This window comes from Lepisma saccharinum, chromosome 8 (assembly GCF_977018435.1).
Source record: "Lepisma saccharinum chromosome 8, izLepSacc3.1, whole genome shotgun sequence".
Lineage (NCBI taxonomy): Eukaryota > Metazoa > Arthropoda > Insecta > Zygentoma > Lepismatidae > Lepisma > Lepisma saccharinum.
Genome location: NC_139236.1, coordinates 61253391 through 61265801, shown reverse-complemented (window position 1 = coordinate 61265801; position 12411 = coordinate 61253391). Strand labels below are relative to the sequence as shown.

Genomic DNA, 12411 nt, shown 5'->3' with positions numbered 1-12411 from the left:
CATAGGATATTATTTTTATAAGCATCATCAGCTTGCGAAACAGATTAATTCAGGGCAGCGCAGTAATAATTAATAGGTTAAGGCAACACATTAATCATGGACATTAATATTTTAATTACGGTTGGATATTTTATTTAAATTTTCCTTATTTATTTTCAAAGAGTTATGGCAATTATTTTATTTATTTATTTAATTTATTTTATTTTGATGAGACAATTTAATTTAATTGTAAAGAAAAGGCAGTGGAAATTAGTTGGTTTTGTGTACATGCATACTTGAATTACATATACCCATCCTATTGCAATTTCCTTTCTTTGTCATAATTTTTCCTTTTAACCTAACCTGTCTATACGGAGCACCATGGACAAGCAATGCCTACACCATCCATGGGCATTTTTCATGACGGACATCCGCAGGCAGTCTATTACCAGGCAGAAAGACTGATTACCATTCTACGAGGGAGACATGCAGACATTTTAAGTACTATTTCAAGAAGAGACTCGTCACCACCAATTTGAGGGAGACATGCAGACATTTCTACTTATTACTGCACGGAGACTACCTTTTACAGGAAGGATGTAGTCAACCATACATTTCCCAGTATAGCGGACTATACATTATCAACAACTTTTCCCCATCTCCCAAGTTCTACGGGTAATTTACCACATTTTTTTACATTGCCCAATGCAGTTAAGACGACAAGCAATCCACAGAGAAGAAGAAGTATAGCAAACGTACTTTCTACAAACAGCAGTTCTGGTCACAAACAATAATTACAGAATTGTGCTACAGTGTTTCTACACATACACATGCGAGCTCCTATCATGTGTATCTATTTGGTCATTTAACATGCATTATGGGAAACAGTACTTTTCCATAGTCCTTATATACATTTTCAGTTTTGTGTCATGCATAAGAACTAGTTTTATATGCATGCAAGTTTACATCATACTACAAGGAAGCGACAAGCACCAGTGGTGTCAATTGACCAGTGCAATTAGTGCATAATTTTTTTTAAGATGAAATTTTGCACTTTGAATAATAAACGGACATGCAAGCAATAAAAAACATAATTCCAGCACTTTCGAACATTTTAGAAAGCATGCTTTAGTGACAATATTTTATGCATATGTTTGTCGCATGCAGGTATTATTGTTATTTTTTTTTCCCTCTTCTCACCAACATGGAATATTGAAAGCGACACATTTGTTCGCAGAACATTTATTTGATATTTAAATTCAAGCACATAGTTTTGTCACTTGGAAGATTATTAATTTTGTGTGCAGTCATACAAAGGTATTCACCACGCCATAGATGTGTATACAGTGTACAGTTTAAACGTAGAAAAGAAAATTGAACGCTATAATTAAGTTTTACCAGCGACAGTTTTCAGTGTAACTCACTATATGCATTTGAATATTGTATAATAATACATTGGAATGTGCAACACAGCCATGCAAGTTTATATATTTGGCGATGTTAGGAGTGCAGTGCTACGTAGTTCGTAAAACATACGCACTTTGATATGATCAGGTTTTCACACGGACAAAACAGTGAGAAGTGACAATGTTTTACATGCTTACTTACGTGTACTTACTTGTGCACCTTTTTAAGGTTTTTTTTTATTTATTTGAAGAGTCTATATCAAGTGGCAATATAAATAAACATTGTGAATTCCGTTCCATCTTGCAAGACGCTCCAGCCGTTGGCCTCGCGGGAGACACAGAGTCGTTACCGCGTGGCGAGGCATCACAGACTCTTGACTAGGAGCAGGTTGATGAGCAATTATACATAATACACATTACGTACACGCACATGTGATACATTAAGAGTTTTCTCGCTTAACGACATGAACTTTTGTGATTTCTAGTCTTATAATAGTATATATTATTGTTTTTTACATCGTATAAACATACGAATTTGTTAGTATTAAGGGTATTATTCATTATAAAGTTTAGGGAATGAAAAATTTCTTTCCTTCAGGATGCAGTAAACAACAGACAGTTATGGTGTATTTCTTTTGTATATTTGGGTTTTTTAAGAAAATATATGGAATTGGCGAACCTGAGTCATGTCAAGCTTTGCGATTTGACTTTTAAATTTTCAAAGGAGAAAATTTTTCCTAGGAGGCGCGAACGTATCAATCCCTAAGATTGTATGTTTATTTTATTAAGTCTCTCTGAACGCTTCATGTTGACCAGGGCATTCACTTGTTTTTCTCAGCTGTCTCAAGCCTCTTAGGCATGTTTACAATGCGTTGTGTTGTGCCATGCAAACCTCCTGAGCATTCAGGAAACAGGTAACACTTCTGGGTTTGGTGTCAGCGGTTTGCATGGTAGCAATTATAATAAACACGATTCGGCGATTCGGCATCGAGGAAGAGCTCGATGGCCAGGGAATATAGAGGTGAGACAAGCTGGGAAGTGACTGGACTTTGGGAATTGAGTTGGTAGAGAGAGGAGGTCAGCAAGACAGGAGGTCGATAGTGGAAGCACGCTTTGGTCAACACTTAGAGAGAAGCTTACAGAGGACTTCGCTATTTTCGATTCAGCTCAGAGACTTCAGTTAGACAGGTAATTATCCTACACCCAGCCATGATACAGGTTCAACGGTTCACAAAATCCAACGAGTTGCCATTGTCTTTTCAGTAGTTTAATTCCTTTGTGTAATTTGTACCTTTCGCATGCCAAGCAATAACTCGTCATGTCAATGACGAGTGGTCTCATCAAGAGGATGAATGATGAGTAGTTTACATCACCCCATCAGTTAACTGGTTCAGATCCCTTCATTCTATAGAATGAATGACACGAAACAAAGAAATGAAAATCCATTCTCTTGCTATCATGAGCAAAAAGTGAGCTCAAATCAAATATCAAAACAAATTTTTGATCCTGTTAAACTTGGTGATTCAAGACAGAACAGTTGAGTCTTGAAAAATATTAGACATAACGATATAGCCAAAAACCTGGCAGTTGGAAATCTGCACGTGTGATAGAGAGATGTGATAAAACAAGTAATACCTTTGTTTCATTCTAACTGATTTTAACTTTGAAAGCAAGATTTATCCTAGGTCACATATTGTAAACTAACATGATAATTGATAAAAGTCTTTAAGCATAACTGTATTTGAATGTATTTTCATAACAACGAAGCAAGACACAAACCTTTGTGAATTTATAATGTTATACGAGGTAGTAGAAGAAGAACTTCCAACACATTTCGAAAGAACTGATCATAAATCACATGACAAAAAAAAACAAAAAAACTTCAGTGTGCCAACTGCTGATGCCTTTCAATTAGTCTCTACAGTGGTTTCAAGTTTTTTGGGCATTGAGAAAACTTCATTTTAACTTGCCTTCAAATTGGACCCATCGTCATTTGCTACAAGAGCTTGACCCTCCCATGTGTTGCGAATGTAATATTTTTTTAAGTGTGTGGCACATTCTTCTTGAATGTGCAGATTTTACTTACCTCAGAGAAGAGTTTTAAACTTCCCACTGATTTGTCATTCATGTTGGGAGATGACGACAGCACTTCAGCAAATGTTTTTAGCTTTTTGAGAAGTGGAGGCCTTTCACACTGTTTCTGAGGAAGATTTTAGACTTAAAGTTTCCTGTTTATCCTTTCATTTACCACTTGCACTTTTAACCTTTTTCAAAGGTTCTATATACACCCCTTTTTAAACTTAAGGTAAGGGGATTTTTTCTTGTATACTTAGAAGGGTGCAAAATGGGCACACGTACCGGAGTACTCAAAAATTCTAAATCAATCAGTCAATCAAACCTGCATTCCTGTACCAGAATATAGTGAATTTTACAATTCAAGGAGAAAAAAACAACAACCTATTAAAAGCGGCTAGAGATATGAAAACAAATGCCACATCATGAGATCATAGCTCTTGGGTCTTGATGTACTACAGGCCTGCTATGGTACTTTCTACTTTGGGTTCACAGATTTATTACCAACCTCATTTTTCATTAAGACTAACAAATGATGAGTATCCTAAACTTGGCTGAGCCGATACCAACACCAATCCAAAAATCAATGTCATTGGAAACTATAGTTGGATTTTATTTAGCAATATCGGCCGATACTGTTCTGGTGTTTTGATCATTGGTGGGGTCTGCAACAATTCCACACAACAGTTCCATGGAGTCTTATTATCCTGGCATTTGTGCAAAATTCGAGATTTCCATTGATTTTGTACCAATATCATGTGAAAAAAATATTGTGTGCTGTGATTACCTAACATGTATTTTTATATGTTTTAAAGCGAAACTCTTGTAATTTGATGCTTATAATTGGAGTAGAACACTCGCCTACTAATTTCAATGAATATTTTGAACAACTTTTAATTGTCACAATTTTCAAGCATCGGTATTGGTACAGTTTTGTTCAAAAAAGTGGCACATTCTTCAAGTGTCTAACCTTATGAAATGTGCCACTTTATGTGAACAGGAGTGTACATGGTATTGGCTCAGCCCTAATCCTAAAGTGTTGACAGTAAAAAACTGAAACTGCATACTGTCTGTAAAATAGGATATTTGCTAAATACTCCAAGGAAATATGAATGTTCAAAAATTATCTTAATTCCATAACAGAAAGAGAGGGGTCCAACAATTATCATGATACACATATATTGTGGGAATCTATTTAAAAAAAAAACAACAGATGCAGTAACAATCATTTTAATTCCAAAAAAAACTTATCTACAGTATTCCTAGCTGAGAAAACACCGAGGGCATGTTCCACCATAAAAACTTTTGCAAATCCTATTGCAGTAACGGAGTTCTTCCACAAAAAAGCACAAATTAATAACTATCAGATGCTGGTGCTTCTGCATAATGCTGCTTTCTTTCGCCTGTATAATACTGACGATGACGCTCTAGCCTCATGAGTGACACACGTTTCAACTGCAAAGATAAATTAATTTCAGTAACTAATAACACAGGTCGACATTTTGAAAGAAAAAAAAATCGTTTCAAACCAATAGATAATTCTGGATGTATTTTGAATGCTCATCACGAAAATGACATCCATTTTTCCCATCATGTCAGGATTTTTCACAATTTCACAATCATGATGCTCATATTCACCATTACATTTATTACATAACACAACAAATGTAATTTATAAAAGGGATCATCCTGATTTCATCACAGAAACCCTGCCGGGGTTGTAAACAAAGGGGCTGAAAAAAAAAAGACGAGTTATGACCAGATTTTCAAGAGCGGGGAAAACTAGTGGTCGACGGACCTTGGTAGATACGAACTTGCAAAACAGTAACACTCCAGATTTTCTTTTGTCCACCTTTAGTGGTCACTTACTTGTTGGCAGTTTGTTCTATGAGTTAGATTGCTGACTGTGGTAACAATGCTATGCATCAAACTGGTTTCAAGTGCCACTTATTCTTCATTGCTATTTTGGCTTTTGACACTTTGCTCTGTCTTTCTTTTAGTGCATTTATAACTATGTTTTTGACATGCTGCTCGTGTAAGATATGAAGTGTGCCTACGAAGGGGTTAATTTTGTGTGATTCATAATGTGGGACTGGGATCGTTATGCGGGACATTTTCTGGGCCTGTGTGCATGTTCGTTATGAGGGATGTTTGCCGAGTCATCACTGTATATGATAAAATGTATATTTGTTAAATACACAAATATAGTTTGTTTTTCTTGTGGAAGCCATGTTAGACTGATGTATTAAAAGAGAGGAGTGATGGAAGAACAGAAGATGGAGATGATCGTTTCCTGCCAACCTAGTAGTTTTAACCCTAGTACCGCTGATATGTTAAAAACTTCAATATATTTATTGCTTTGATTTATTTTACTTTGTTCTTCTGCCACTTTTGGCTGATTGTAAAGAAGAAGGATGAAAGGTGACAAGATGAACTTAATGAAAGGACACTCAGAAACATGGGCAGGACACAACATAATCCCCACAAAGGATTATACTGACTGTGAGTCCAGATATCAAAGCGTTGTTAATCAGCTAAATGCAGTTTATATGGAAGAGAGTGTGATATTTGGGTGCCTTTTGAAATGGTAACCAATTACACTTCATTTGTTGCTGAAAAAATGAAGGCATGTACTGTGATGATGTGAACAATGCACAGAGCTACGAGAAAATCTTCACCCAACCTTGAAGGGAGCATACTCACCCTTGGGGATATACAGGAGTTTCTGTGATCTTGATTCAAACTTGCAGGGATGGAGACGGACCCAACCACCAATATGAGATAAAGAACCCCAGTTCGGAAACGCTTCATTAAAGAGTTATAAGCTAAAACTAGTTGGGAGCAGTGGAATAAGACGACTGAAAGATGTGGCATGTAGATTTAATACAGACGTTACTACAATGTATTGACAAAGACCTTAGAGTAGTTGTTCAAAATGGCAGGCCCCAGCATTGATGCAGGCATGATAGCATAGGAAAATCTATATTGCATCTGCTCGAACATTCCAGGAGTCTTTCTGATGATATCACAGGCAGCAAGGATTCCTCTTGCCTACAAGGGATGCAACGGATGTCGTAGACTGCTACAATATACTGTAGTAATGTCTGAATTAAATCTACAAGCTGCATCTATCAGTTGTATTATTCCACTGTCATGGGCAGACTCAACTAGTTTTGGCTCATAACTTTTTAATGGTGCGTTTCCCGATTGGGGTTCTTTATCTCCCATTGGTACTTGGGCCATTCTCCATCCACCCTGCCAGTTTGAATCAAGATCACAGAAACACCCTGTATATGCAACTAACTGCAGAGAAAACATACATTTGAATTTGAAATTTACGTAATATCATTAGGGTGCTTGCATGGATTTTAATTTTTCATAAAAAAGCCATGCTCTTAGGTTTAAGAGTTTAAAGTGGATATGAGCTGTTACCAGAACAGAATCCTCTGAAGTGATGATTACCTCTTTGGCATGAAGAGTGCATTCCTTGAAATCCTCTATAAGATCATCGCACTTCACCTTGCCCCTCTTCATTCCATAAGCTTCCAAACAATCCATCATCTTCATTTCAAGTTTTGCACACCTGCCAAACGTCTGGTGGGACCCAATAGGACCTGTCAGGTCTGTTAATGGATTCTGAAAGAATGGGAATACCCACAACATCCTGCCTCCGTTGGTTCCTCAAGCCTACAACAAAGCAAAATATTAAATGTGCATTATTACAACAGTAATACAGAAGTTGTCTCAGCATGTTTTTTACAGCTTGTGACAAATATTTGTAAAAATGGAACACTATAGAACAACATTGCAGAAAATATAAATCTTTGTGTGTTGTACATTATCTTCTTGCTTTTCATAGATAGGCTACATCCCTGCTCCCTATCATTCCCTCATCTATTCTCCCACTCCTATCCACTAGGCTTCCCATATATGTGATACTCTCCACTGACCTGAAAACTTTTACAAACTTCATTCTTGGTACATTCCTGTCTCAATTTCTTGTTGTTATTAATTTGGTAACTGTTTGATATGAGGAAAACTAATTTCTTCAATTTTACAGAAGAAACTACGGTAAAAATTTACTATCCTTCGGACACCCCTATTTTTTTCGTTTCGTCAATTTTTGACATTCTTACTTACGTATGTGCTTCGCGGAACATTCCTGAAGGTGTATTAACGTTGTTTTCATGAAATTAATTCCAATTTTTCACATTACCAGTACTTCTTGCCTCAGACACAATATGCCGAGTACACCTTCCTACATAATCACGCGTCGTGCTTGTCTTTTGTAAAATTTTTGAACTTCGTACTTACATATCTGCGTCGCGGAACATTCCTGAAGGTTTATTGACGTTGCTTTGATCAAACTAATAGCAATTTTTCACATTACGAGTACTTCTTTCTCCTACCTTTCCGTTTGCCTCACACACAATATGGCGCGGATACCGTCGTAAATAATGACGCGTCGGCCTTCTCTTTTCTCGATTTTCAATTGTTTTGCAGTGTTTCAACCTTCGGAACCCAAGAAATGCCCGACAACAAATTTTAAGGAGCGATTTTACAATACCGGGAATTTCTTCATTTTGTTTGAAATTCGGTATACTCACTAATTTTGGCCCCGTAATCACGTATCTGCAGTTAAAATTTGGCGTTCACACGTGGAAATAGCAAAATAATCTCAATTAAGTTCTTATTTCCACACCCTCGATTTCCAAATTTCCCGCCGGTTCCGGGCTCCGCCCCTGGGGTAATCGACCTACCGCCCCCAACCGCTATTGCGGCCCCGCCTATATCTATAGACTCCCTGTTAAGGGCATGTTAGAAATTGGCCGGATTCACCTGCCCCCAAATAAACGCAAAATTTATACGTTAGCGCCAAATTTTAAGTGCAGATTCGTGATTACGAGGCCCAAATTAGTAACTATCCCAAATTTCAAACAAATTGGATAAATTCCCTGTATTGTTAACTTATACCTTAACGATTCTTCTACCTCCCGTTTCACCGTTCTAACGCTCGTCGCAAACGCAGACAGTTCGAAACACTGCATATCAACAAAACACAATCACGACCCGTCATGATAGTCACGACGGTGTACGAACGTCATGGTGTCGGAAGATGTACGTGCCAAACGCTAGCTCCGTCGGAGAATTAATTTTCAACGAACAACATGAATTTCAGCTCTGAAACATTCCCAAATCACACAAAACACCTTCCCGATGTTTAACAATGCTACAGGAACTTATTACGGTAAGTGGTTTCTTCTGTAAAAATAAATAAATGTGTCCGAAGGATAGTAAACTAGTACCGAAACTATTTACGGAAATGGGTTTCTGTTGCATTTTCAAAGTCCGTGCAGGTATTTTCTTTCATCGTTGAAACTATTGGACTGGGAATTCATGTATTTGAAGAGAAATATATCTCAGACGCACAATTGCCGTTGTTTCTACTTGATTCTGTTATGTACGTTTGATGACGTAGCCCCCAGTGTTTCCAACCACACCGTTGTTTTGCAAGAAGATGAAAAAACCAAATACGACTCCAATTTTTAACTATGTTTGCCTAACCTAACTGAACCTAACCTTCCGTGAATGGTTTCTGGGGCTTTACGTGAATGGTTTGTGGGGCATTTTTCAGTTAAAACCCCAAATTTTAACTACGTTTGCCTAACCTAACCTTACCGTGAATGGTTTCTGGGGCTATGCGTGAATAGTTTTTGGGGCTATCCGTGAATGGTTTGTGCAGCATTTTTTCAGTTAAGAAGGTTGGAAACACTGCATACCCACTGATTATCCACGACACACCAAACTGTGCCTGTTAAATTGTGCCTTACGAAAGCTAAAAAGAAGAACAATAAATACTAGTAATGTGAAAAATTTAAATTATTTTCGTGAGAAAAGCAAAATCCCACCTCAAAAAAAGAATGTTTGGCAATGCATAATAGGTAAGTACCAATGTCAAACAAGACGAAATGAACGAGTGAAAGGTGTTTTCCCCATACCAAACATGTAATTTATTTTTGTTCAAGATTTTTAGATTTTCCCACTCCCACCATCACGTTGTTTCTGTTCTTAACCGTAATTTTTCTGCCACTTCTGGCTAAACATGACAATAAGAATAAGTAACGATTAGATGAAACTGATGAAGGGACACTAATACAAAACAACTGTGCTCAGGCCACTATTCAAACCTGGGAAATTCTGTGGCTAGATCAAAAGTTGACTACATAACAAGATCGGCCACCAAGGCAGCAAAGTTGTTTCTGAACTCTTTCTCCTGTCTGTCATGCAGGATCATTACCAAACTTAAAATGTAATAATGGAAACAACAGCCTAATTTTACAGAGGATGCAAGTTCCTTACGTAACAAGTGATTATTTCTTGTTCTGCAGCATTCTATGGTGAAGTTTTCAGTTTCCGTGAAAGAAAATACCTCCAGAAACTTCGACAATGCTACAGAAACTGATTTCAGTAAGTAGTTTCTCCTGTAAATTTGAAGAAATCTGTTTGGGCGATATCGGATAGTTACCAAAATGTGTATTCTGTGTTTGTCAAAATCAATCACTGATTTTTCATGAGTTACTCTCAAGAATTTTGTTTTCTTGTTATTTTAAATCTTTGGTTCTCACTGTAGAGCAAACTATGTATTTAGAGACAGTACTTGACCCCCAACTGTTTCTGTGTCACCATACCAGCTACCCTTAACGCTCGACCAAATTCCCCCAGCTAACTATTTGCACTTCAAGTACTGATCAAAGTAAAATTAGTAGCATCATGTAGTGTCTCCGACACTTGACATCAAGTGAGCAGCATGAAACCGTGAAGGTACTATTATCGTATGGGTGAAACACCTACGAATCATATATTTCGGACTTCTTTACATTGCTAACGTGTTGCGGAACATTTCTTAAGGCGAAATAATGCATTTCTAACTAAGATAATGTTTATTTTCTCTATTTACGATTACGAGTACTTACTGTTACTTGTTGTTTCGAATCTGTAACACATTATGGCCGTGATAGCATACTGGTTTAGGGGGCGTTCTGAGAGTGTTTTGTCGATTTATGCAGTGGTGCAACCTCGTTCACCGGAAAATATCTACTTTCGTGCCCCTATTTGAAATTATGCTAATACGTCGCATTTACGTGTAGAACTTGTAAAATAACCTTGCGATTTACCACGTTCATTGTCCATACACAGCAATTCGGAACCATCTTTCTTTCGCAATTCGTTAATTCTCTTCCTTTACGCACAACACTCTTGCAACCTTGAATATTGACGTCAGACGAGGAATGCCTACGTGGTTAGGTTAGGCCTGTTAGGTTAGGTTCCATTAGCATAAATACAAAGAAAAAATATTTTCGCTAAGAGACGCGTTACCTTTGTATTGCCTAACATGAAAAAGGTCTCTCCTGTGACGTCAGAACACAATGTTGATAGAGTGTTGTGTGATAAGTGACACCCATTCGGGTCGGAACCATCTTTCTTTCGTAATTCGTTAATTCTCTTCCTTTACGCACAACAATCTTGCAACCTTGAATATTGACGTCAGACGAGGAATGCCTATGTGGTTAGGTTAGGCCTGTTAGGTTAGGTTCCATTAGCATAAATTCAAAGAAAAATTGTAAAAACAGCTCTCTCCTGTGACGTCGGAACACAATGTTGTGCTATAAGTGACACCCATTCGGGAAAAATGGCTTGTTCCGAACTCGACAGGTGGTTCTAGTGAAAACACGGCGAGGCTGAAACACTGGCTACGGGGTTGCATCGTCTTAACACACGGAACATTGCACTCTCATGCAAAAAGCAAATGGCGGGAGCAGAAACAGCGTGTCGGACAGAGATTTTTGCAGAAAACAACACGCATTCACATTAAAATGGATCAAATCTACATTCAGGAACTTCCAAAACGCTCAAGAAAATGATTTCCGTAAGTACTTTCTCCTGTAAATTTGAAGGAATCCGTTTCACCCATACGATAATGTTACCACAGTGAACAATGTTAGTTGAACACAATTGAACTAATCACTTTTTTGTGCCTACAAATTTAAGGAATTGTAAAACCACAGGTATCCTGTACATGATAGAATGAAAACAATGCAAGATTCTTAATTTGGAGAAGTACCCCTTCTTTTTAATTTCACCGCTATGCTACAAATAACCATGAAAGATACTATTTAATCCTTGGAAGCCAGTCAATAGATACTATTTAATTCTTGGAAGCCAGTCAATAACATTGGCAACAGTAAATAGTATGCCGTTCTCTGTGGACAGAGTTGTTGACGCACATTATGTTATTAACTTGGTGTCCAATTGGTGTTACTTTTGTAACGCCATAAATTAGTTTATATAATGTAAATATTACTTAATTATTGTTATAAAAACAGTCATCCTACATACCACCAAGGTGAAACTACAAAGATTAAGGACCACAGATTACTTAAGGACTAATACAACATTTGCACAGATTAATATCCATTTTAGCAAAATGCAATTCAGAGCCATTTCTAGTCTGTGCTTATTCGTTGGCGTTGTAGACAGGTACCTAGTCTGTGGACAGGTATACCTTTCCTACTCACACCAATATAGAACTTAAAAACTGCCAAGTTATAAACCAAGCCTGATATCCTAGATATCTGCCCACGGACAGGTAGATAAGGCAGATCAGGTTCGGTGTTTTGTATTTATGTTACGGTAACATCAACGGGCGGTGTTTGTGGTTCATATGGGTGTCACCAGAAAATACTTCTTTGAATGTTTTGGAGCCGTAATCCTTTGAAATTGAAGTGACTCCGCGAGTCAGTTGAAAAACCCAGATCTTTGCTTGAGGTTATTCACTCGTTTTTATCAGTGTTTCTCACTGTGTTGTATTTTACTATTCTTAGAGATTTTCGCCAGTTTTATTTCATTCGCTTATTTGCACATTCTTCTTTGCTCCAAATTATCTTTCTATTTG

General features: G+C 37.4%; 1 protein-coding gene across 1 annotated transcript; it reads right to left on the bottom strand.

Moving 5' to 3' along the window:
- Window positions 1-4672: 4672 nt before the first annotated feature.
- ND-15 (NADH dehydrogenase (ubiquinone) 15 kDa subunit) lies at window positions 4673-11948 on the bottom strand. The gene is made up of 3 exons (XM_083126756.1): window positions 11856-11948; window positions 6921-7145; window positions 4673-4913 (listed from the first exon to the last, which is right to left on the bottom strand). The coding sequence occupies exons 2-3, from the start codon at window positions 7119-7121 to the stop codon at window positions 4812-4814; spliced, it is 303 nt and encodes a 100-aa protein (XP_082982882.1). The 5' UTR covers window positions 7122-7145; window positions 11856-11948; the 3' UTR covers window positions 4673-4811.
- Window positions 11949-12411: the final 463 nt, after the last annotated feature.

Bases quoted from the DNA above. Each gene is read 5' to 3' on its own strand.
- ND-15 (XM_083126756.1), bottom strand. From the start codon at position 7,121: ATGTTGTGGGTATTCCCATTCTTTCAGAATCCATTAACAGACCTGACA. The intron at 4,914-6,920 runs GTAATCATCACT...TTATCTTTGCAG, and splicing joins GCACTCTTCATGCCAAAGAG to TTGAAACGTGTGTCACTCAT.